The sequence below is a fragment of the Pyrus communis genome, chromosome 14, assembly GCF_963583255.1.
Source record: "Pyrus communis chromosome 14, drPyrComm1.1, whole genome shotgun sequence".
Classification (NCBI taxonomy): Eukaryota; Viridiplantae; Streptophyta; class Magnoliopsida; order Rosales; family Rosaceae; genus Pyrus; species Pyrus communis.
In genome coordinates, this window is record NC_084816.1 from 3,705,251 (window position 1) to 3,730,564 (window position 25,314).

Genomic DNA, 25,314 nt, shown 5'->3' on the forward strand with positions numbered 1-25,314 from the left:
TTTTATCGGATTTGATTTGAGGTTGGTGGCTCCTATGGAGTTTAGGTAATTCGTTGCTTGTGAGCTTTGAGGAAGAGGGAGAGAGGAAGAAACTTAGAGAGGCTTAGGGTTTAGGTTTAACTAAGAGGATGATGAGGATGACACAATACAAATGACGGTGGTAGGTTGTTCACCACATGTCAGAGTAATTTTTGCAAGATTAGGGGAGCGTTTCCGATTTACACTTCTAGGCCTCTTTAGGGTTAAAATCGTAGCTCCACCAATGCTTGTGATGGCGGAGAATTTTGTACTCTTGACAACCCTCGTTCATGCAATAGGCAATGCAATGATTTCCTTTTACTGTATAAATTAAATTTAGAGAATCTAATCGTCTTGTGAGGAGTGTCGTACGGTTGACGTGGTACGGAGTGCCAAACCAATAATTTCTCCTTGGCTATAGGGGCATATGGGAAAAGAACAATTACATAACATGGTACAACTTATATTTGTCCTTGTCTCACTTTTATCAAATCTTATTTTCTTTTAATTTGCACGAGAATATAGAGTCGTGCTTGTTTAATTAGATCGTTTAATTAAACAAGCACGACTCCACATTTTAGGCTAGTTCTTCTTTAGTGTTGTAATGCGTATGAGAATTTCATTCTCAAATGGCCCAATTTGTAAATCCAACGGGCCGTAAACAATGTGAGCAGTCGTCACTCACACTCCTTACTTCTGAATCAGGGTTTAGGGTTTAAGCGTCCATGCCAAACACTCGTTTTACAGAGAGAACTGGCGCTGATTGCTGAAGCACTGCTCCAAATCCCAAGTCCCCAATTCGGTCTTTGCAGCGATTACAGCGCCTTTGAGAGGCTTCAGGCTTGGTCGAAAGGAGGAGTCTGGTAAGTCCCAAATGAAATTTCACATTTCAAGTTCCTTGCTTTATCCGAATCCGGCAACTGGGCACATTCGGTATTGAATTACATTCCAAGTGACGGTGTCCAAACGATGGATTCGGCGTGGGAATCTCCCTATTCAAATGCCAAATCCATGGAAACAAACATAGCCTCTCTATTTTTATTCATTTATTGCAAATGCCTTTTCTTTGTCTTTGTAGGTGGTACTTTGTGCAATTAAATTGTGAAACTTTCTGATGGAATTTATCTATCGAGTGTAATTTCTTGCTTAAATTGCTACTGGAAATGGGATTTATTGTTTATTTTGCGTATGTTTTGTAGGTCGGATTCATACATCTGCTTGAATTTCAGCATATTCAGGGTGGTGCTCTGAAGTGTGTGCTAAAATAGGAGGTTTGCCTTGTAATTTTGGGATTGGTTTTGGCTTCTGAATATTTTAAGTTGTTGCTGGGTGGGTTCGATTTTTGAGAATTCGGGGTATTTAATTGAGTGCTAGTGGTTAGAGCATGTCTGCAGAGGCTAAATTAAGGTTTAAGCTCAATAAGAAACTCAAAGCATCTATTGGAAGGCCCAAGTTTCACAGTGATGGAAAAAGGGACGATGATAATAGGAAGGGGAGCTTTAATAAGAAGGGGATAAAGTTTCATAATTCTGAAGAAGGGAGTCGTGGAGATCTTAATAAAAGGGACGATTCTAAAACCATGAATGGTGATAGGAGAAGGAAGAGAATCTATGGTGACCAAGACACAGATCGGGATTCTCAGTCATCTGGAAATGGAGAGGCATCTTATCGGAAGTCTTTTTCTAGGAAAGGACCGAACCAAGTAAGGGATGGTTTTGATAGTGAAAGGAACGATACTAGAGCTCCTTTGCGTCCTCGCTCTAGGTGGGGTTCTAATGATTTGGGGAACACTGAATCTGAAACTAAACGTTTTTCTCGTAGGAGTCCCAGAGAGTCCAATAGAACCAAAAGTAAGGATGGTTTTGGTTATGAAAAGAACGGAAGTGAATCTCCTTTGCGTTCTCGCTCTAGGTGGGGTTCTAATAGATTAGAGAATGCTGATTCTGAAACTAGACGTTTTTCTCCTAGGAGTCCCAAAGTTTCCAATAAAACCAAAAGTAAGGATGGTTTTGGAAATGAAAAGAACGCAAGTGAATCTCCTGGGCATCCTCGCTCTATCTGGGTTTCTAATGGATTAGAGAATGCTACTTCTGAAAATAAACGTTTTTCATCTAAGGATAGAGGTGCAAAAGTTTCCAGTAAAACCAAATATAAGGAGGGCGATAAGATGGAATCTGTTAATACCGATGGTGGTCAGGCTAGTGCACTGAAGAAACATAACAAATTTAAGCTGGATAAGAAAATTTTGAATGAAGAATCAGGGGTGATAGATGATCAGCCAAAGAAGAGGAAGCGAATTCGATTAGATCCTCATGATATCTCAAATAAAAGATTTGATGATACTATTGTTATAAACGGTCAGTTTATCAATTACTTCCGTTTTTTTGTATAATTTGAATTTGTATCACTACTACTAGTATTTTTTGTGTTTACTTTTTTAACTAAATGTAGAGTTTTTCATTTTCCTGACACCTCGTATTTTTCGTGTTCCCCAGAAAGCAAAAAGGAGAAGGAAAAAGATGAGGAGGAAAAAGCTGAAATCTCAAAAAATGCACAGTTTCGTGCAATACAACCAAGTTCCTCAATCCTAACTTATGTGGAAGATAATGTAATTTGTATGCACAGGTCTTTTGATGTTTGGGATATATGCTTTTCGATTTTATGTTTCTAAGTATGGAGACTCTCTCTATTTTCTAACCTTTCAATTCTTGAAATATAACTCTTGTTTTTTATTTATTTAAAGTTGTTGGGTCGTAGACGCTTGATAGAGTTGAGGAGGGCAGGCTACAACACTGAACTTTCTGCCCCATTGGATAATATTCCTTTCTCCACCAGCTCAGAAAGAGAGAATATTGAGGAAAATGTATGTTTATACATCTCAATTTTCATATATTTTTCAGAACAAGCTTAAATCAATATAGTGTTAGGGTGACTCTCTGTTTACTGTTTTATGGAATCGCATTAATATGAACCTTTACTACTTTTACAGATATTTAGAAATAAATTGACATTTTTTGCCGCCGCAAAAGTTTCATCATCATTTCCACCTCCTGATCTTCCAGAGATTGCATTTGCAGGTGTGTTTTGTTTCCCTCGATGCAATCCAATTAGCTCTACTTTTGTATCCCTTTCTTAGTAGTTTAATTCTGATCTGATTTATGAGTTCATCATCTTAAGTATGTCAATGGTTTGATCAGAACTTTTATTGTGATAAGAGACAATGAGTGATGTTGTTGGCTTCCATTTGCTTTTTCAGGGAGGTCAAATGTTGGAAAATCATCACTACTTAATGCACTTACTAGACAATGGGGTGTTGTACGAACGTCAGACAAGCCTGGTCTTACTCAGGTTACAAAATAGGCTTTATTGCTATGATTTCGTTAGCTGTTCAGTTTGTTGATGACAAATGTGCTTTTTCTGCAGACTATTAACTTCTTCAATCTAGGATCAAAGCTCTGCCTGGTTGATTTGCCAGGGTACAGCTTTGCTTATGCTAAAGAAGAAGTTAAGGATGCTTGGGTGGAGCTTGTGAGTAACAACTTTAAGTTCTTTTCTTTTCTACAGTGGAATCAGTCTAACTCTTATATACGCCAATATAATTATTTTCTTGGACGCTTTGAAATTTGTAGGTGAAGGAGTATGTTTCGACAAGAGTTGGTCTAAAACGAGTGTGCTTACTTATTGACACAAAATGGGGAATGAAGCCAAGGGATCGTGAACTCATTGACTTGATGGAAAGGTACCAGTAGACACTTCTATAAAACTACTATTTTAATGACTGTTGGGATTACCACAGTGGAAGCAATCACACCTTTATTATCTTCAAGTTTGGTATTCGTATATATATACAAATGCACGCTGAAATACTTGTTATGTGCATTCTGGAACTGTATGGCTCGCTCTCAATTTTTTTTATGATGTTTATTACTTGATTTACAGGGCTGAAACTAAATATCAGATTTTATTGACGAAGACGGATACAGTTTTCCCAATTGATGTGGCACGTCGTGCAATGCAAATTGAAGAGGTGAGTGTGGCTTATTTATGCTGACAATATATAGCATATAAGTAGATTTTCTTCCTTAAGACTAACATTTTCAATACAACATATTTGATCTTTCAGAGTCTGAAAGCAAATAAGTCTTTGGTCCAACCTGCGGTATGCTTTTCTTTGATCAGTTGATAAGCACAAGCAGACTATTTATGTGTATCAATTCATAAAATGATGTAATCACTCCGGATTTGGTTCTTATTTCAGGTGATGGTGAGCTCAAAATCTGGAGCTGGTATTCGAAGTTTAAGAACAGTGCTAGCAAAGATTGCTCGTGTTGCCAAAGTCTAATACGTAGTGTCAGGTAAATTTTGCTTCTAGAACCAATTGTTATGTCATACCATTAGCTCTTCATCCGGGGCGGATTCAAGTTCTTTCTTAATATTGTGAAATCATCTATGTTAGGTGGTTATGTACTTCTTGGCTGTGGCGGGCTGCTTGTACGATTGTTCTGGCTTGGAAGCCGAAGGTCCCCAACTCATGGAGATGCCGGATGCACGCAGATTGTTCGCCTCCACAGATTGAGCAGTTAAATGAGAATTAGTTTTGTAGATTCTAGCTTTATTTATTTTTTGAAGTTTTGAAGTTGAAGGTTCTACAGATTATAGGACCATTTGATCGCAGACATTTTAAAGATAATTTTGAAAGGCTTTTTTCGGCTGATTGGTGCAAATGGTGCAAAATGCAGCCATGGATCACGCATTCTCGAATTATGCCCTTAACATACTATCGTCAGTCGCCGGTCACGACGATAGTGCAGCCATTGATGATCGTGAGTTCCACTGTCATTATCAACGGCTGCGCTATCGGGCGGCTGCACTATCGCTTGATCATTTAAAAAGGATAGTGGGAAACCAGTGCAAATGCAACATGGTGTGGACTTTATTGGATAATGTACCAAGAGTTGGGAGTTGTAATTGCAAATGTTAAAATAATTTATGCGGTCCTTTTTGTCCAAAGTGGACTTTGAGATTGATTTTACTCTTTATTTTGATTTGTGACAATGAAAGTTAATGGAAAATTAGAAGTAGTTCTTGAGTTTGTTAAACTTTTTAAGAATAATTTTAACCCCTTTACTTTGCTAGGATATTGACGGATTTTTTACCGAATGACCAAAATAATTTAGACAAATTTATGAATCAATTTTATCGATTTTCATTGTCTAAGAAGTTATGCAATCTCATAAACAATTTTAACTATAAATCCACCCAAAAAACTCAATTCTAGTTAAAAAAAAAGAAAGAAAAAAAAAAGATTAACTAAGTTGATTAAAAGGGAATTGGATCCGCTCCAGACTTTAATGTCCGGAGCTTGGGAATCAATTCATCTAGGCCGCACAAATTGAATTCAACAATTCCTATTAACTTATTTTCTTGGTCCACCACAAAAAACCAATAGTTCTGATTTTTTTTACACACCAATTAGTGACCCAGATGATTTGATCTTTAAACTCCGGACACTAAGGTCCGGAGCAGAATTCTGATTAAAAGCACTCAACCTCGATTCCCCAAGTAATCTTTATCCCTAAAGTCATCTTCAAGCAATTAAAAATAAATAAATTAGAGACATGTGTGTGTGTGTCAGGTCAAATGCAATTATCGCAATGGATCCAAAGTTCCCAACTTTGAATTAGTTTAATTCATGACCTAACCAAAAAAAATAAAATTGACCATTCCCTCTCACCATTGGCATTCTTCAACTGCACCCTTCCTACTCCCTCCCTCCCTTTTCATAACCAACACACATTTCTTAACCCTCTCTCTCCTCTCTTTCTCTGTGCATGAGACTGAGAAGGAGAAATGTGTCCCCTCCGACTGATTCTGATATTCCTCTCCGCCACCCTCGCCGGCTTCTTTGTCCTCAGAAACCTCAAATCCGACGACCCCAAATTGGAACCGCCGCAAGATGAACAAGAAACCCACCATTTCCAAAACCCCAACAAATCTCCCGACCGGTTCTCCAAGGTTCCCAATCCATTTCCCCCTTCAATTCTTACCCAATTTCAGCTTTTTTCTTCTGGGTTTCTCTCCGTTTTAACAAATTTTGCTTCTTTTTGTGTGCTTCTGCAGGTTCGCTCCGCCGTGGAATCCGGGTTCTGGACCGTCATGGACATGGCCAGCGGACGCTACCTCTGGAGGCATTTGTCGTCGCCGGCGACAGCGAAGCAGTCGGATTGATGCTGTAATTGATGGGAATAGCACATGAGTCCAGGTTTGAGATTGACTCGTATGAATCTAAGATGTTGTAATTTTGGAAGGATCCAGTTGAAAAAAATCTGAAATGTTGTATAATGTTTGCAAATGGTGTGCTGTAGCTGTAATTACTACTATTCAGAAACAATGTCAATCCAATTTGTATTGTAAAATTGGTATTTTACACTATCTGGTTCTGGTTTCTGTATTATCTAATAAAATGTGGTGTGGAGAAATTTCACTAAGACATTATCCACCTCTATAAAACTAAGGCTTGCGAACTTTGGCAGCTTTCATACATTATACTTTACCTTGCCAGTGCTATTTATAAAGAGAGCATGTTGTCAGTATATAAGAAAGTCTCCTGCTTTAATCCATTCGAGTTTCATTAATCGATTAGAATAGATACAATACTTGATGTTAATGAAAAGGCCGAGGGAGGATTTTATGAAACGCACATTTAGAATGTCGAAGTTTGGTATACACGCTTGCATGGACAAATGTAAGGATCATTTGTCTGTTTATGGTGATGGATTTTCTGTGTTTTTCCTCAGTTAGGGATAATGGAAATTGTTGGTTGCTATGGCTGCTGGTTTATGGTTAATTGAGTTTGCGATTTCAGCCCAATATAGATAATCTTTCTCTTACATGCCCACATGCACATGTGTAACCAATGCTGCTGTCGTATCCTATGAACTAATGTTTGTTGACGAGTGTTAGGGCATCTGGAAGGGAGTGTTGTGATACCATTCATATTACTGCTATTTGATATGTGGATTCTTTGTCTTCTCTTTTGCATGCTTGCTATGTGACTATTTAGGCCAAGATTCTACATTTCTGGTATTCTGGTTGCAGACTGTTGATGCGCTCTGCTTGTAATGTGTAATTTTTTCCGTCAAATGAATTGGAATATGACGCTTTTGTATAGTGGTTTGCTCGTTAATGCTTCTCTTCTTGTATCTGCCCCTCTGTGTCTGTGTTGCCGACCTCAAATCCGATAGCTGTTGTTCCCTTAGTTGATGTCGTCTGTGTTGAAAATAGTAATGCCTTTGTTGCAATGAGCTCTTTCAATCTTCAACTCTTCACGAGTATCGGATCATTTGACTTGAGATCATCGGAAAGATGAATGCTTGGATTAGATTTTCATATTCGTGAGTTTATGACGCATTTCTATTAAGTTGGATTGCCATTCTCTTTTCTTTTGCAATCACCATTTCGTCTTCATTACATTACTGTGATGGAATGTTTATCTGAGGATAATGTTAGGATCATGAACCAACTAACCAAGTGTAGATGACAAACTTAAGGATAATGTTAGACCTACTTGAGCTTACTGACAGATAATTGACTTTGTATGTGCAACTTATCACTAGCATGGGCTTGTATTTTCTGTCGAAAAAATGTTTCTTGACGTCTCTACTGCTAAATAGGAGGTTGGCTTGGCAATTTCTATATGGTATCTTAAGATTTGGATGGCCTGGATTTCTGTTTCTGTAATGTTAGCAGTAAGTAAACTCATTATGTACCTGACATTGGTATTGTACTTTCATTCCTTGATGAGCTGTTGGAGGAGTTCCATCAACGAAAATTCAATGGTTCCCCGGAGCATCCTATACTCTTGGGTTTTTTTATCGTTAGATATTTGTTAATATATCGTTGACCAATAATCTAACGGTTAAAAGTCTTGGTGTATAGAATTCCCCGCATATAGTAGAAGGACTTGGCCAACAATCTACACGGAAACGATGGAGTGAATACTCACAGTTGAGTAGCCTAGTTTTTGTGCTTAAATTGTGCTAGGTTTTCTGACTTGGGGATTTGAATATATTGTTTTCTTGTACTTTTGGGTTCATTATTTCTCCTTATTGGCCAACCTTTTGACGAAATGTTAGGTTGCTATTGGTAACCGATGGGTGAGAACATGACCCGACACATCAAATGTTATAAAATAATTGGCTGATACTAAAAATTATTTTATGACACTTAATTTACTAAATCATATTTTTGGTACACTGAAAACTTTTTCAAAATGGTTGGATGATGCATTCAAGTGAACAGATTAGCTTTTTTTCTTCCTTTTTTTCTTTTTTGGTTGGAAGTGGATGGATTAGGTAAGAGTGGAATAAATCAATTAATGGACTCATTCCCATGTAGGATGTGACACATTCAAATGATCCATCCATCCACAACTTGATTGATTCAGCTCCCTCTCCCTTGAAAAATTCAGAATAATGATCGTTAGAAACGGTGGTCAACTTTTATCAAGATAAAGTTCACCTGTATCAAAATATGCAGTCAACTTCAGTTATTGCGAGAGATTTGTTATAACATGAGTGAATTTATTATATTACGTAGTTGTTACAGTAAAAAACTATCTAATTAAAAGAAAATTGCAAATTAAGGGGTTTTTTTTTTCTCTGGTTCCAAATTAGAGAACAAGGTCATTTATAGTTGATTTGGTGTTGTAACTTGTATCAAAGCATTTTATATGATTTTTTAGAGTATAAAACACTTATACACTCAAGTGTTCTAGAATACTTTGGATATTTTAAGATACTCCGGTTATTTTAACCTTCAAATCTTCGTTTAAAAACACAAAACATAAAAGTTAGTGGTTATAACCTCCTTAAAATTTTTGCTCAACAAATATGGAATAAGATATAAAAAAAAAAGTATTTGAAGTGGCACTAATCAGCTTATTCTTTTTGCGAATAAAGAAACAGCAAGCCACGTGGTAAAAACTTGATTTCGTATTCGTTCATCGTACATCATACGGTCAGAAATTATTGTAAATATTTTTATTTAAAATTAAACACAAACAATACTTGATAAAAACTGATTCCACGATATACAATTAACAGACACGATTCACGAATCCATGCTATCTTCACCAAAATGATCCGGAGAGGATCCTGTTGGCTCTTTCAGTACCACCGACAGATCACGACCGTCGAATGACGAGGCTTTCAAACAGTCAAATAAGGGTAAAATATTCCAACGGTCGAATCGTATTCATTCCGATTTCAATATACCTCTCAGTGTGACTCTGTCTGCTTGTGAGGGAGAGTGTCTGAGAGATGAGGCAGAAGAAAAGGGCAGGATCAGAAATCCCAGAAACCCTAACGGCGATGGCAGCAGCAGAAGAAGGAGAAGGTCGATTCTTTGCTTGCTATCTGTTGAGCTCTCTCAGCCCTCGCTACAAAGGCCACACTTATATTGGGTAATTTTGCCAATTTCCCCCAATTTCCTTAATTATTTTTTATCAATTTTTAATCTCCAATCAGTTCGGAGTAATCATACCATTCTTGATTTGATCATTTCCCATCTGATTTCTTTAAATTTTGAAACTTCCGTTTAGAACTCCGATTAATAATTCAGCCCAATTTCACTGTTTGCTTGTTTGTTTATTTGGGACTTTCTTGTTTGAATTTTTTTTAAATTTTGAGACTTTCTTCTGCTTTCTTTTATAAATTGGATCAACAAGTGACTCCAATTTGACTGTTTGTTTATCTGGGTGATGCTGAATACAGATTCACAGTGAATCCGCGGCGGCGAATAAGGCAGCACAACGGAGAAATATCGCAAGGAGCTTGGAGAACGAAGCGAAAGCGGCCTTGGGAGATGGTCTTGTGCATCTATGGTTTCCCAACAAACGTTTCTGCTCTCCAGGTCTCTACATTTTTATTTCCCTCCAAATCTAGTTAATTTATCAATTATGATTGACTGGGATCAAGTTAGATGCTAATTTCTTCAGAATTGTATCCTAATTATGTGCCAATTGAGGATGTTTCCAGTTTGATTGGGACCCACATTGAGTTTGTACTAATTCTGGCATCCATTTGGTCCCCATTTTTTTATGGATTTATTGGATTCAAATTTATATGAAGATTTATTAATCGGAATTTGGGACCTTTCAAACTCCAATTTCTTGAGAATTATGTTGTTAATATGTTTCATTTAAGGATATCTCCAGTTTGATTGGAATCCACATTGGGTTGGAACTAATTTTGAAATCAGTTATGTGTTAATAGTTAATACCTGGTTGGGATTATTTTTGTTTGAGGATTTCCGATTTATATCGACTTGATTTGGAAATTGCAGTTTGAATGGGCCTGGCAGAATCCAACTGTATCAAAGGCAGTTAGGCAGGCTGCTGCAAGTTTTAAAACCCTTGGAGGACTTGTCAGCAAGATCAAGCTTGCATACTCAATGCTCACTCTTCCGCCCTGGCACAGGTATCGTTTTATAGTTTTCATGTGAATTGTGAGTGAATGAATACACATATGCTTTTTTTACTCGTACTAATGGGATGTGAAATTTTGTTTGTTTGGATCACCAGCTTGAACCTCACCGTGAACTTCTTTTTGAGCCAGTACATCAAGCATTCTGTCGGCTGTCCACGCCTGCCGGAGCAGATGAAGGTCAAAGTTTGTTCCATGGATGATCTTCCTTCCTCAACCAAACTGTCTGATGACATTTTCGAAAATGAAGATGATTGGTGCAATGAAAGGGAATGTGATGAAGATATGTGTACCAGTAGTTCACCACAGGAAGACACATTATCGGACATCATGGGTCATAATTCAGCAGGCGATCAGCAAAATGATATCGGCAATAAAGTTGGAAATTATGAGTGCTACAATGAAAAAGAATGCGATGAATTCTTGAGTGACAGCACATTACAGGAAGAAACATTATCAGATTTTATAATTCATAATTCAGAAGATGATCAGCAGGATGATACAGGAATGACAATTAACGACGTATATGGAGACAGTCAAGAAGTAAGAGAAGATTTCACAGAGCAATTCAGTTTTATAACATCACCGGTGAGAATTCCATCTTCGAATGTGGCTACCAGTACTACATCTTCTGATGACTGTAGTGTTGAATTGAGGCATCCTGTAAGGGAACAATTGACAACTACAGTTACAGACGATGATCAGTCACCGGGCAAAAGTTATCTCAGGCCTTGTGGAGGCGAGATAATAGATTTGACAACTCCAGCTCCCCAATGCAGAGGCGGTTTATGCGGGAAAAAGAGCAGAGCTACTAGTGCTTATCCTGAGATTATTGACTTGACTATGTCACCAAATTTCATCCAGTTATAGTGCTTGATGATCTTGTGGTTTGGTTGAATAATTTAGAGGAATTATTGTCATCTTTGCCTGATGGCATATTATTGTAATACTGTTGTTCTTACAGTTTTTACTGGAATGAGAGTCTTCTTTTTACCCACTTGCTACTTTTACTGCTTTTTGCTTTGATGGCTTGATGAGAATTGCATTTACTCCCCTGTTTTTTACATTTTATCTTTACAAACAGGTTTGGACTAACTTGCATATCAAGGAAGGTTTTCTTTCTTCCTCAAAAGCCTGCTTATGGTTAAAAGTTTCGAGTTAATCAAGCTTTGTGTTGTAAAAGCTTATGCTTTGTTTCTGCAGTGCAATTAATTGAGTCGATTTGAAATGTGCTATTCATGTTTTGCAACTAGCTCTGAAGGAGTAGGCTAAGACCAAGTTGGGTGACAAGAACTCGTTCGCTCGAGAACTGCACCCACAAGATGAGGAACACTGTGAAGGATGAGGAAGAAGATCTCAATTTCATCCATTCATAGAATCTTTGACGCTGTTATAGTTTGGTGCCTGATGGAATATCGTAAGTTGTAAGCATACTGGTGTGAGCAATCTTTGTTCAAAACCTGCAACTACTGCAAACTGTTTTCAGCTGTCCTACATCTTTGAGTTAGTTTTACTTTCTCCAAAACCTGCTCATTCTTGAACTTCTTGCGGTAATTAAGCTTTGTGCTCGCGCCTAATGAAGTCGGATTTAAATTATAACTAGCTGCAGACAATAAATTATACGTTTTGAACAAATTGAAAAGGAAATCAAGTTGAATTTAAGAAAGCAGTTCTCCATTATTCGGTCATCAAATTTACAAATCATCAGAAGTAAAATTACTGGAAAAACGGAGACAGTTCATTGATAATTTTATATGATCATCCGTAACAAAACACAATAGGCAACTGAAGAACACTACAATTAATAAGAGGAGAAATTAAAGCCGGTGAAAATCGTGTTACAAATCTTCATTCAGTACCAAGTTCTGCAGGTAGTGAAATTAATTACATCAAAATATGTGGCATGAACTGATCTTCCGTAAACGAATAACTATTCAAGTAGCTGCTTCCGAATAATGATTGGTCGAGCACATTGTCGAAGGCACTTGGGTGATAAGCTTCCTCTACTCCTCCACCATCAGCAAACATAAAATCCCTGTAGAAACTTGGATTCCGAGGTTCCTCTTCTTGGGTTTCAGAAAGCCAATATTGCTCTAATAAACTTGGATCCCAAGCTTTCTCTTCTACGGTTCCATCTTCAGCAGTCCCAGATGATGCTGGCAAAGGCAGTTCTCGGGTTTCAGGAATAAACTCCCCTGACATATTAGTATACAAAGCTTGATCTTCCACTCCTCCATCGGCAACGACGGATGAAACCAGTAGTTGCACATCTTTCCTTTCTTTATCCAATAACAATTCCTCTGAGGCAGAAGCTGTTGGAAAAGGCGCTTCTACTGCTCCATCGGTCGGCTCTTTAGCCAACATGTCGTCTAATTCGTCAGCAGTGATGGTGAATCTCGGATCATTATCATCATAACCATAATCAACATAATCACCGACCATAAACTCATTGTTCTCTTGATCAGAAAGCACAAAATTACTAGTTAGACAAGAATTGTCTTGTCGTCCTTCCTCGTCAAAAACATTGATCGCATGCATGTCTTGTTCGATCTCTTCGTTAGCCCGCTTCTTCTTCATCTTCGGCACTTCATCATCTTGTGAATATGAAGTCGAACACTTCCTCTTGTTAATGCCAGACGTGTTCCTCAACCGACAAAGCACAAAATCGAAGTCGTAACTTGTATGGCTGTTGCGCTTCCTTGGAGATGCAAAGAGACTGTATTCGTCTAGTTTCCACCCGCCGTGGTCCTCGGAGCCTTCATTCTTGTACCAGAAGGTTCTCCTTAGTCCGATACAGGTAGAATTACCCTCAGTCCCTTCAATCCAAGCGGGCACCGACTTGCCTTCCCAAGTACCTCCGAGCCCCATCATACGATCAACATTGGAACCCATGGGGGTTTTCTTCTTGAGCTCAGAGAAGAAGTACATGGCGGGTTGATCAGTAGCGCCAAGTTGAAGTGCCGCTCCTCCCCCAAAAGCTTCCCAAATCTGAGAGGGTTGGAATTTGTTGCCGAAGAGGTTGCACTTGTGCATGAAGGTGCTGTGAGGAGGCGGGGGCAGTAGTCGCTGTGTCTTCACCAAAAAGTAGTGGAGAAAGCCACCGACGAGTTCTTGATCGGTGGGTTTGAAGCGCAAACCGGGCCGGGCAAGGGAATGGTTCTCCATTAACACCACAACGCAGAAGAAGATGATTCGAGTCGGGTAGTGAAGTAGGTTTGTGCTGTGGTTTTTGATGTGACGATTAGAGAGGGCGTTGTTTGGGTATTTATAGAATGCAATCTCCTGAAGCTATTAGGATTTACTGAATTTGAATTCAGAATTTTAGGGAGAGATAGAGAGAGGGAGAGGGGGAGTGGCAGTGTAGTTGCTTGGAGGGTAAGTAAGAAATTAGAAACCCTAACTTTAAGTCGTCCTGATTGTATTAGGAAATACAGAAAGAAACCCAATTTTAGTAGGATTCTCTTCATTTATGTTAAGTTTAATAGCCGTTAATTCATTTTAATTAACCACGTGCTTAATTGATTTTAATTTAAATTTCTTCAAATTTTTTCGTTAGTTTTTTTAATTCTAAAAAATTGTATATGCTCGTTCTGTTTTCTTTTTTATATTATTCGCTTATACATTTTTCTTTTTTCATTAAAGGGAGAGATTATGGAGAATTTTTTCTTTTTTCAGGAGAGATTATGGAGAATTTTACTCTGCTCGTGGCCACAGTCAAGTAGATTCATCGGCTTGGAGCATTGAACCCGGGGGCCTCTCATTTTTTGTTTATTAGAGAGCCGTAGTCCGCATCCTTACCACTGGGCCACTTGCTGTGGTTTATTATTAAGAAATTTCAATTTTGGTATGTACCAAACTCAAACTCCAACTTTCTTTTTCACTGCGCACCTTGCCGCGCCAATTTCTCTAGCAACCGGCATTGTGCCATAGGTCCCGCCACAACAATGACTACGGAACTGGAAGTTGGAAAGCCGGGCTGGGTCGGAGATCAGGTATTAACTTAATCTCTATATGTAATTTGGATTGGGTTGTGACTAGTCAGTTGTATGCATGTAAAATGTTTGATAAAATGCCGTCCTCTCCAACTTAGTGGTTGGTTTGCGTTTGCTTTGTTCTGTTTTGTTTAAATATAGCTTCTTTTAGCCTTCTCACAATTGCTAACTTGCATTGTAAGTTCATATGCTTACATTGTTCGTCCGTTGTCACGTACATGGCTTGTGTTTCGGGCATTGCAGCATTTGCCTCGAGACAAGGTTCAGTTGGCTGCAAAATTTGGTCTCGTAAGGTTTGACACTGATGACGTTGTAGTAAATGGCACTCCTGAATATGTCCAGTCATGTTGTTGAAGGTAGCCTGAAACGCCTTGGTGTGGACTACATTGATCATTATTATCTGCAACACGTAGATACGTCAGTCTTCATAGAGGACACTGAAAGTGTTACCTATACTTCCTCGCATTTAGTTGCAATGTTAAAACTTTTGGTTAGTTTTTTTTTCCCAAAATTCCTGGTCGTTTTAGTTGATTATTGAAGCTAGTCCAGATACAATAAGGAGGGACATGCAGTTCATCCCATTGCTCCCAAACAGAATAGTGGTTTTGGACTCGCGACATTGAGGAAGAAATCATCTCAATCTAGTCCAGACACAATAATGTGATCATTTTCCCTCCCATTGTTGGCAGGAGAACCATGTAGAGGCACCTCAACAGTTCCCAAAGAAGTCTAAACTGTTCATCGCTCATGCTGCTGAAAATTGGAATGCTGAGTTTTACTCCAGATTCAATGACGATGTTTATGCAACTGTTGGTCAGTATTATTATTTATTAGACGGACACGTACGCTTTTCAATTTGCATTTGTATGATAATTTAGTCCAAATTAATTCAGGTATAGTTTCTTTTCAGTCCTTTTTTTGTTTTTCAAAATTTGAAATTGCTGGCAGTGAAAATGGTATTTCTTTTATTGAATATAGCTTAGAGTAAATTGTATGATCATATTGTGAATGGCTCTGTCTGGAGATTGCACAATTCACTATTGGCACTTGTGTAGGATATCTGTGTCTCATTCATGTTTTGCAACTAGCTCTGGAACAATGTTTCAAATAAACGGAATCATTGGCACCTTTGGAGTACCAAAATTTGATCTCCTGATGCTGCTTATTGCAATCGTATCTTCTCTTGTGCTAGGGGTTATTTTCCTCTTAGATTAGTGCTAGGACTAAACTCCTGATGCTGCTTTGTAATTGTATCTTTCATGACTCCTATATGCCATTTGATGCAGATTCAATGTGAATCCAAGGCATCGAATGCGAGAGCACAATGGCAAAGCGTCCATGGGAAATATATGGTTTCACAACTGACGCATTGCTCTCCAGGTTTCTTCATGTCTTTTCTTTCCACCTAAAGTTAGTTCTTTTAATCATGACTGATTGGGATCAAATTAGATGCAAATTAATCTTTGTTCAACCTTTTGAGTTTTTACTGGAACAAACAATCTTTCTACTTGTACTGCCCTGCTTTGATATCTGCAAGTACTGCAACCTGGTGTGAGCTGTCTTACATCTTGAGTTAGTTTTACTTTCTTTCTCCAAATCCTGCTCATTCTTTACCTTCTTGCGGTAATTAAGCTTTGTGTTCGCGCATAAAGAAGTTGAATTTAAATTATAACTGGCTGCAGAAAAGAAATTATTTCTGTGCAAATTAAAAAGAAAATCAAGTTGAATTTAAGAGAGCATTATTTGGTCATCAAATTTACAAATCATCAAAAGTAAAATTACTGGAAAAACGGAGCCAGTTCATTGATAATTTTACATGATCATTTGGAACAAAACACAATAGACAACTAAAGAAACACTAAAATTAATAAGAAGAGAAATTAAAGCCGGTGAAAATCGTGTTACAAATCTTCATTCAGTACCAAGTTCTGCAGGTAGTGAAATTAATTACATCAAAATAAGTGGCATGAACTGATCTTCCGTAAAAGAATAACTATCCAATTAGCGGCTTCAGAATAATGATTGGTCGACCACATTGTCGAAGGCACTTGGATGATAAGCTTCCTCTACTCCTCCATCAGCAAACATAGAATCCCTGTAGAAACTTGGATTCAGAGGTTCCTCTTCTTGCGTTTCAGCCAGCCAATATTGCTCTAGTAAACTTGGATCCCAAGCTTTCTCTTCAACGGTTCCATCTTCAGCAGTCCCAGATGATGCTGGCAAAGGCAGTTCTCGGGTTTCAGGAATCAACTCCTCTAACATATTTGGATTCAATGCTTCATCTTCCACTTCTCCATGGGCAACGACAACGGTGGAAGAAACCGACAGTGGCACTTCTTGTCTTTCTTTACCCAATAACAATTCCTCTGAGGCAGAAGCTGTTGGAAAAAGCGCTTCTACTGATCCATCGGTCGGCTCTTTAGCCAATATTTTGTCTAATTCGGCAACAGTGATGGTCAATCTCAGATCATTATCATCATAACCATAATCAACATAATCACCGACTGCAAATTCATTGTTCTCTTGATAAGAAACCACAGAATTACTGGTTAGACAAGAATAATTGCCTTGTCGTCCTTCCTCCTCAACATTGATCGCATGCATGTTTTGTTCGATCTCTTCGTTAGGACGCTGCTTCTTCATCTTTGGCACTTCATCATCCTGTGAAGATGAAGTCGAACACTTTCTCTTGTTAATGCCAGACGTGTTCCTCAACCGACAAAGCACAAAATCGAAATCGTAACCTGTATGGCTGTTGCGCTTCCTCGGAGATGCAAAGAGACTGTATTCATCCAGTTTCCACCCACCGTGGTCTTCGGAGCCTTCATTCTTGTACCAGAAGGTTCTCTTTAGTCCGATACAGGTAGAATTACCCTCAGTCCCTTCAACCCAAGCGGGCACCGACTTGCCTTCCCAAGTACCTCCGAGCCCCATCTTTCGATCAACATTGGAACCGTTGGGGGTTATCTTCTTAAGCTCAGAGAAGAAGTACAAGGCGGGTTGATCAGCAGCAGCAAGTTGAAGTGCTGCTCCTCCCCCAAAAGCTTCCCAAATTTGAGAGGGTTGGGATTTATTGCCGAAGAGGTTGCACATGTGCATGAAGGTGTTGTGCGGCGGCAGGGGCAGTAGCCGCGGTGTCTTCAATAAAAAGTAATGGAGAAAGGTACCGATGAGTTCTTGATCGGTGGGTTTGAAGCGGACCCCGGGCGGGAAAAGGGAATGGTTCTCCATTAACACCACAACGCAGAAGAAGTGGAGTAGTGAAGAGTAGGTTTGTGTTGTGGTTGCTGTGGCTTTTGATGTGACGATTAGAGAGGGCGTTGTTTGGGTATTTATAGAATGCAATCTCCTGAACCTATTAGGATTTACCGAATTTGGATTTAGAATTGTAGAGAGAGAGAGAGCGAAAAGTTAGAGGTATATTTAGAGAGAGAGAGAGAGGGGGGGGAGTGGCAGTGTAGTTGCTTGGAGGGTAAGAAAATAGAAACCCTAACTCTAAGTCGTCCTGTTTGTCTTAGGAAATAGAGAGAAACCCACTTTTAGTAGGACTCCGACTCTCTTCATTTTAATTAATCGCGTGCAAATTTCCCCTTATTTTCGTTGGTTCTTTTAATTTCAGATAAAACGGTATATGCTCCCTTCCTTTATGTGATGTTTTCATAGCCGATAAGTCGTTTTAATTACCCACGTATTTAATTTATTTTAATTCAAAATTTTCAACTTTTTTTTTCGTTAATTCTTGTAATTTCAAAAGAAGAAAAAAAATAGTATGTATGCAAATTTATGAAAAAATAGTATATGCAAATTAGTTAATACTTAAATATTTTTAATTTCAAGTGATAATATTTAATTACATTTGTGAGGCCCAGTTATGTGTCACATCACCACATAACAGAATTTTTGTTGATTTGCAACACCCATTTTTAGGAACTACATTGGTTGATTATCAATTTTAGAGACTATCTTGATGTGGTGGGTCAATTTCATGGACTATTTGTGATAAAAACTCTTCTTTTAATTATGACTGATTGAGATTAGATTAGATGCAAATTTATTGAGAATTGTATCCTAATTGTCTTTTGGGAAATTTTATTTGAACCCCTATAAACTATCTCTACACCCAACTTACTTTCTACACCAATATCATTTTTAATTAAACTATCAATATCTCTTTAAATCCAATTTTATTACCTAAACTACCCTCGCAAACCCAATTCAATATGCAAATTTATCTTTACACTCATTATTTTTACATTAGAAGCTACCCGAATCAGTCTCATGAAGATCCATGTTAATTAAATCTATTAATCTAATTAAACACAGTGCCATGAGCCTATGAGAGTCAAACTAAATTAACTAAACCCTAACTAGTTTAACAAATGCATGCATATTTTGCAGGCCAGATTGTAGTACTGGGAATAATATCGAATTATCAGACTGATACGCTTGATTCCCCTTGAGCCATCCTTTTGTCAAAGAAACCCTACTCTTATGGGTTTTGATCTCATATATAAGAGGTAGCAATACTAGTGAAAGCATATGCCAACTCTCTTCTCCTCCTCCTCCATCTTTTCTTGTCGTTGACCTTGATAAGTTGTTGCTTGTTGTTTTGGCGGCAGTAGTAGTAGGGGTAGAAGTAAGTTTCCTATAGGTGACGAGTAGTGTTGGAGATATGGTGGTGGTGGTCGTCATGATGACGATAAAAAAGTTGGAGGATCTAAAACTTCAAAATCAACATTCATACGTAAAAAAAAAAAAAAAAAAAACGGTTTTTATTTCTATGAATGCATCTTAGGATTTTTGTCATAATAGAACGTCGAAGAAAGATTAGTGATGGTTAGTGTTTGATTATTTTGGGGGTGGGAGGGGGTATATTGATAAATTTTACTTTTATAATTAATTTCATCTTGTACATGATAGTAATTATGCAATAGGATAATAAAGATATTTCATATTTAAAATTTAAGTTGCATGTAGAGAGAGGTTAAATGGGTTTAAATAAAATTTCTCATCTTTTACATATTTTTATAGCATGTACTCTTTCATGGTTTCATTAAATAGAAGTGTAATGCTTTCAGCAGTATGATAAATAGCCACTTATTGTACGCGATGTTTGTAACAATGTGTAATGCTTTCAGCAGTACGATAAATAGCCACAAATTTTAGAACATCGATTTGCACCCATTATCGAACTTCATTGGTGGTACCGTTTTTTCTTGTATAGGAAATTTGAACTTAAAATCTCTTCTAACAATGTCGATTCCATGACATGAAAAGTTGGCGGTACAGGAGATTGAGAAACCCCTATTACCAATGACAAACTCAGGCTGAGAAAAGGAAGAGGATGAGAGATTGTACAGAAGGCAGAGAGGTACAAAGCTGAAAGTGAGGAGGTTAAGACCAAGTTGAATGCCAAGAACTCGTTCGCTCGAGAACTACACCTACTACATGTGGAACTTCATGAAGGATGAGAATGTTGCTGGGAAATTGAACCCTGCACACATGCCTTTGCTGCTACGGACTAATAGAAAGTTATACCTGTACACCAAGTATTCTGCTGGTTGTCCACACTGTTGGAAATTTTGAGTAGAAATTTCATTATCCCACATTGGTCATTCCTAGGGGTGGGCATAAAAACCGCCAAACCGCAAAACTGCATCGAACCGTAAGAAAAAAAACCGAAAAAAACCGTGTTGACCGGAAAAGTCAACTTTGAGTGAAAAACCGAACCGAACCGTTCAAACCGGTTCCGGTTCCGGTTTCGAATGACCAAGAACCGGCCGAACCGAACCGAACCGTTTTATTAATAATAAATAAATAAATTATATATACACACACATGTCATGGTATAATAGGTTGAAAAATTGTGTACAGGAGCTGCTGCTTCTTGCTTGCTCTCTGAAGTCTGAAAACTTGCAATTTGTTTCATCATTTTTTTGTTTGTTGACTGATTGACCAGTGCATATGTATTTTAGTTGTCTTTTTGTTGACTTGGTGCCACTACCAAAGACATTTGCATTAAAAAAGATGTGTTGTATGCAACTTTATGTAATCAGTTTTAGAAGATGTATTTGAATGCATGATGATTTGGTGTTCAAATAATTTATTATTAGGAACCGTAAACCGGTAAGAACCGAATCGGAACCGGTGTAGACCGAACCGTAATGTTCTAGTCATAAATTTAAGTGGAACCGCACCAAATCGAACCATTAATATATTTCGGTTCCGGTTCCAATTTAGGGGTGGAACCGCACCGAACCGCACCGTGCCCACCCCTAGTCATTCCCTAAAGGTTTTCTCACTTTATAAGGTTTTGTCCCTTATAGAAAGTGATTGGAGTGATAGGTCTTGGAGACTAAAATTGGGCTCACCCTTGGGGTTGAGCTTTGGGGTATATTAATTAATGTATAATTAATTATCAAAAGATGGGCTCTAATAATTAAATCAATTAATTATTTTCGGATTTAAATAATTATTTTTAATTAATTTCGAATTTAATTAATTAAATTTTTTTTTTTTACCAACAGACTCATCTTTTCAAATGAAGTTTGAAGTGTGAAAAAACGCACAAAGAAAACACCCCTATGAGAAGATCTCTCCCAACAGATGCATCCCTTCGTCATACTTGTTGCGAACATGCATAATCATATTAATTAATGTATAATTAATTATCAAAAGATGGGCTCTAATAATTAAATCAATTAATTATTTTCGGATTTAAATAATTATTTTTAATTAATTTCGAATTTAATTAATTAATTATTTTTTTTACCAACAGACTCATCTTTTCAAATGAAGTTTGAAGTGTGAAAAAACGCACAAAGAAAACACCCCTATGAGAAGATCTCTCCCAAGAGATGCATCCCTTCGTCATACCTGTTGCGAACATGCATAATCATATTATATATACATCCATCTGCATGGCATTTAGAATACAGAAAAAACAAATTTTCTTTTATAATCCAAAACATCTTACTGAGAGAACCACTCGCCAGAAGTCAATTTTTTTGGTGCTGGAATTCTGACTTGATCGTTGAATCTTGGTAAAGCAGACGTCCGTAGAACTACAAGCACTGAGTAGGGACGAAATTTCTATTTCAAGGACATTGCGGTACGCAAGCCTCGATCTTCTATATTTCTGTTCAATATTATTTCGTTATTCATACTCTATTAATTTCCTATTCGCATTCATTATTTATTAGCATATATAATTTTATCACAGATTGTTGACTTATATCCAACACACACCTGCCGGAATAGATGAAGGTCAAGCTTTGAATGACCGTACCTGCAGGAAGAAACATCAGATTTTATAGTTCGTAATCCATCAGTTGATCAGCAAAATGATACTGGAAAGATAATAACAATGTATATGGATGCAATCAAGAAGTAAGATGATGATTGCACAAAGAAATTTAGTTTCATCGCATCAGATAGAAGCGTAACTCTGCTGTTCACAGTAGTGTTGAACTGGGACAAAGGGATCAATTACCAACTATAGCTGCAGATAATGATCAGTCGCCCAGCGGAAGCTATCTCAGGCCTCAGACGTGGAGCTGAGGTAATGTACTTACAGCTCCAGCTCCGCTATGCAGAAACATTTTATTGACTTACTACAAAGGAGAAGCAAACAAGTGCATGATTGTTCTTATTGTTTGGTCAAATAATTTAGAGGAGTCATTGTCATATTTGCCTGATGGCACATTGTAGGAAACAAGTGTGAAATATTGTTTAAATCTTACCGGCTTCAGTGAAATAATTTTTTCCCTGTTGCCACTCTAATCGCATTGTGTTTGTTGTATGTTACATTCCATCTGTTCTACTTAGGTAGAGGAATTCTGAAATTTGACAATGGCGGTGTTTCCAATTTTATGGGGTTGAAAGAATTTCAGTACAATTAGTACCTGACTTGTATTCAATTGAAGAATAAATTATTGATTTCCTGCAAATTAACTCTTTACCTGCTTACGCTTAAATTTTTTGTTTTCAAAATGCGAATGCTATGTTTCCTAAACATGATTAATTAAGCAGCCAACAAGAACTTGCAAATTAAAAGGAAACCGTTAACATGTAAAGCAAAGGAATGACGACTTAAGACTCAACTTATAGAACAAACAAAGTTAGTTCATCATTGAAATTGAAGAAACACAAAAAGTACTAATAGAAGAAATTAAAGCCGATCAAACTATGGTGACATGAACTGATCATCCATAAACGAATTATTCCAATAGTTGATGTCCAATAATGATTGGTCGACCACGTTCTCAAAGGTACTTGGATTGCAAGCTTCCTCTAAATAAGGAAACATCCCAGTCGTAGTCGGAAAAGGCTCTTGTTGGGTTTCAGCAAGCCAATATTCGTCTAACAAACTTGGATCCCAAGCTTTCTGTCCTACGGCTCCTTCTGCAGCAACTACAGAAGCTGCTGGCAGAGGCAGTTCTTGGGTTTCAGGAGTGAACTCCTCTAACATAATTGGATTCAAAGCTTGCTCTTCTACTGCTTCACCAGAAACGATCCCGGAAGCTTCTAGCACAGGCAATAATTCATCGACGGTGAGTGTTTCATCAAGGAGATCATGATCATAAACAACATCATCTGCATCTGTAAACTTTTTGATCTCTCTCACGGCCACGATCTCACTACTTAAACAAGAACTGCCTTGTGGTGCCTCCTCCACAGCAAGATTAATCACATTGATATTTTGTGATGATGAACCCTTTGACACCACGTGATCATCTTCTTTTTTCATCTTTTTGTTTGTACTGCGCTGCTTCTTCGAATTCGGCAGTTGATCCTTTGATAATGATGAAGTCGAACACTTTCTTTTGTTAATTCTGGACCCTTCCTTCTTCCTCAACCGACAAAGTGCAACATTAAAATCGTAGCTAAAATTACTCTTGTTATTCCTAGGACCAGCAAAATGACTATATTCATCTAACAGCCACCTCTTGTGGTCCTCCGAACCTTCGTTCTCGTACCGAAATGTTCTTTTTAGTCCGATGTCGGTAGGCCTCCCATCAACTATCCCCTCAACCCGTACGGTGGCTGCTTTTCCAGTCCAAGTACCTCCACGTCCCATCTTGCGATCGATGTTGGTACCCTTAGGGTTTAGCCTCTTGAGCTCGGAGAAGAAATACAAGGCTGGTTGATCATCAGCAAGTTGAGTTCCTCCATAGGCTTCCCAAATCTCTGAGGGTTCTGATTTGTTGCCGAAGATGTTGCACCCATGTATTTGGGTGTTGTACAGCGACATTAGCGGTATGTTCTCCAAAAAGTTGTAGAGAAAGTGGCCCACGAGCTCTTGATCGGTGGGTTTGAAGCGGAAGCCGAATGGCACAAGGGAATTATTCTCCATAGCTAAGGTAACACCAGAAGAGACTGAGTCAAGTGAAATAATGTTGTCTGTTTTCTTGTGGTTTCGATCGGACAAGAACCGGCGCAGTTTGTTTCTTCTCCCTGTAGTTGTTTTGGTTTGAGCAAGTGATCGTGAGATTTTTGAGTGGATTGTTACTTGGGTACTTATAGGTTCCGACGAGTACAGGGATATTGGTAAGTTAATCAGAGATTAGGGATTTAAAACTCCTGATGCTTGTAGGAATTACTGACAGGATTAGGGTTTTGGTAAGTTGCTTGGAGAGCAGGGAATAGACTCCTAAAGTTACTAGGATTTAGTGGATTAACCATAATTTTGACGGTACATGAGAGGTCTGAAAAATTAAAAGTTAAATTTTGCATAGGTAATTAAGAGTCACTCTATTAGGTAATTAGTATAACTATACTACGAATCCCTAACTCAATTGGTAAGCCATCATTGCTCAATCTTACACGTCAGATAGTGATAGTTTATGCTATGGTTTCGTTTTATTTTCCTTGTTAACTCCATAAAGTTTTAAAACGGAAATTGTATAAACTACGGAAATTTTTGGGAAACGAAGGGAATAAGCTTTGGAAAAATAATTTTTAACATTAATTTCTGACTTAACTATAAAAAATAGGGAAATAATATGCTTCCCTAAAGAGAAGAGGTTTATGTGACATTATCAAACAGTCAATAGCATATACAGTAGAAAATTAGGAATCTTCTGAAACATGAGGCTTGTGCAATGGTTAAAAATCTTAATTTATTCAAATTTGTTTATCTTCCACTTAATACATGCTCTATTTTTAGTACAAGAATTAAAAGTAAAATAGCTCTAGCTGTTTGGAATAATATTCAACATCACTTCATGGATTGCCACTTCCTATATAGGATGACTGATAGGATTCTCTCAAGAATGGTAGAAGAACTTTAGAGAACACTGTGCTGAAGGCGATTCTAAATTAATTGTTGATTGTATTATGAGAAACAGTTTTTAAGGATCAAGGAACGTCTTACAACTCACATCTTTGTTTTCTTAAAAAGAAAACCAGAGTACGCAATAAACCCTGGTTTGACATTGAGGTGCTTAAAGAAAAAGTAGGGATGAAAAAAAGCTAGAGTAAAAATTTTTTTGTTTGGTAACTCTGCTTATTTTCAAAGTCACTGTTATTTTAAGTTGAAAAGTTGCTGCTTCTCAAAACCACCCTTTTTTTTTTTAAGAGACGAGTGAATAGTAGAATTTAATGAAACTTTCACAATCTAAAAAATACCCTCCTCTGTTTCTCCTTCTTGCTGAGTTGAAGATCGAATTTTCATAGTTGATATTCTTATTTCATCGGATATGTAGAGGAGGGAGGGGCGACGAGATCCAAGACGTGGGCAGAGGAACCGAGGCAGGTAACGGGGGCGGCGCACGCCTTGGGACAGGGGACAGTGAAGGAAGCCATTGGACTGTGTGGTG

At 37.9% G+C, this 25,314-nt stretch overlaps 4 protein-coding genes across 4 annotated transcripts; 2 read left to right on the top strand and 2 right to left on the bottom strand.

Annotated features, from left to right (window-relative positions):
• Positions 1–697: 697 nt before the first annotated feature.
• LOC137716081 (uncharacterized) lies at positions 698–5,102 on the top strand. Its single transcript, XM_068455475.1, has 12 exons — positions 698–881; positions 1,218–2,375; positions 2,514–2,626; positions 2,762–2,881; positions 3,008–3,095; positions 3,275–3,366; positions 3,442–3,546; positions 3,648–3,757; positions 3,958–4,045; positions 4,142–4,177; positions 4,277–4,373; positions 4,475–5,102. The coding sequence occupies exons 2-11, from the start codon at positions 1,403–1,405 to the stop codon at positions 4,358–4,360; spliced, it is 1,809 nt and encodes a 602-aa protein (XP_068311576.1). The 5' UTR covers positions 698–881; positions 1,218–1,402; the 3' UTR covers positions 4,361–4,373; positions 4,475–5,102.
• A 4,182-nt stretch (positions 5,103–9,284) lies between these two features.
• On the top strand, positions 9,285–11,532 carry LOC137716427 (uncharacterized). Its single transcript, XM_068455884.1, has 4 exons — positions 9,285–9,481; positions 9,792–9,930; positions 10,363–10,496; positions 10,601–11,532. Exons 1-4 carry the CDS (start codon positions 9,339–9,341, stop codon positions 11,370–11,372), a joined length of 1,188 nt encoding a protein of 395 aa, XP_068311985.1. The 5' UTR covers positions 9,285–9,338; the 3' UTR covers positions 11,373–11,532.
• Positions 11,533–16,504: 4,972 nt separating this feature from the next.
• Positions 16,505–17,725, bottom strand: LOC137715670 (NAC transcription factor 32-like). The gene has a single exon (XM_068455005.1). It carries the CDS (start codon positions 17,723–17,725, stop codon positions 16,505–16,507), a length of 1,221 nt encoding a protein of 406 aa, XP_068311106.1.
• Positions 17,726–22,679: 4,954 nt separating this feature from the next.
• LOC137715671 (protein ATAF2-like) lies at positions 22,680–23,849 on the bottom strand. The gene has a single exon (XM_068455007.1). It carries the CDS (start codon positions 23,847–23,849, stop codon positions 22,680–22,682), a length of 1,170 nt encoding a protein of 389 aa, XP_068311108.1.
• Between the last annotated feature and the right edge of the window lie 1,465 nt (positions 23,850–25,314).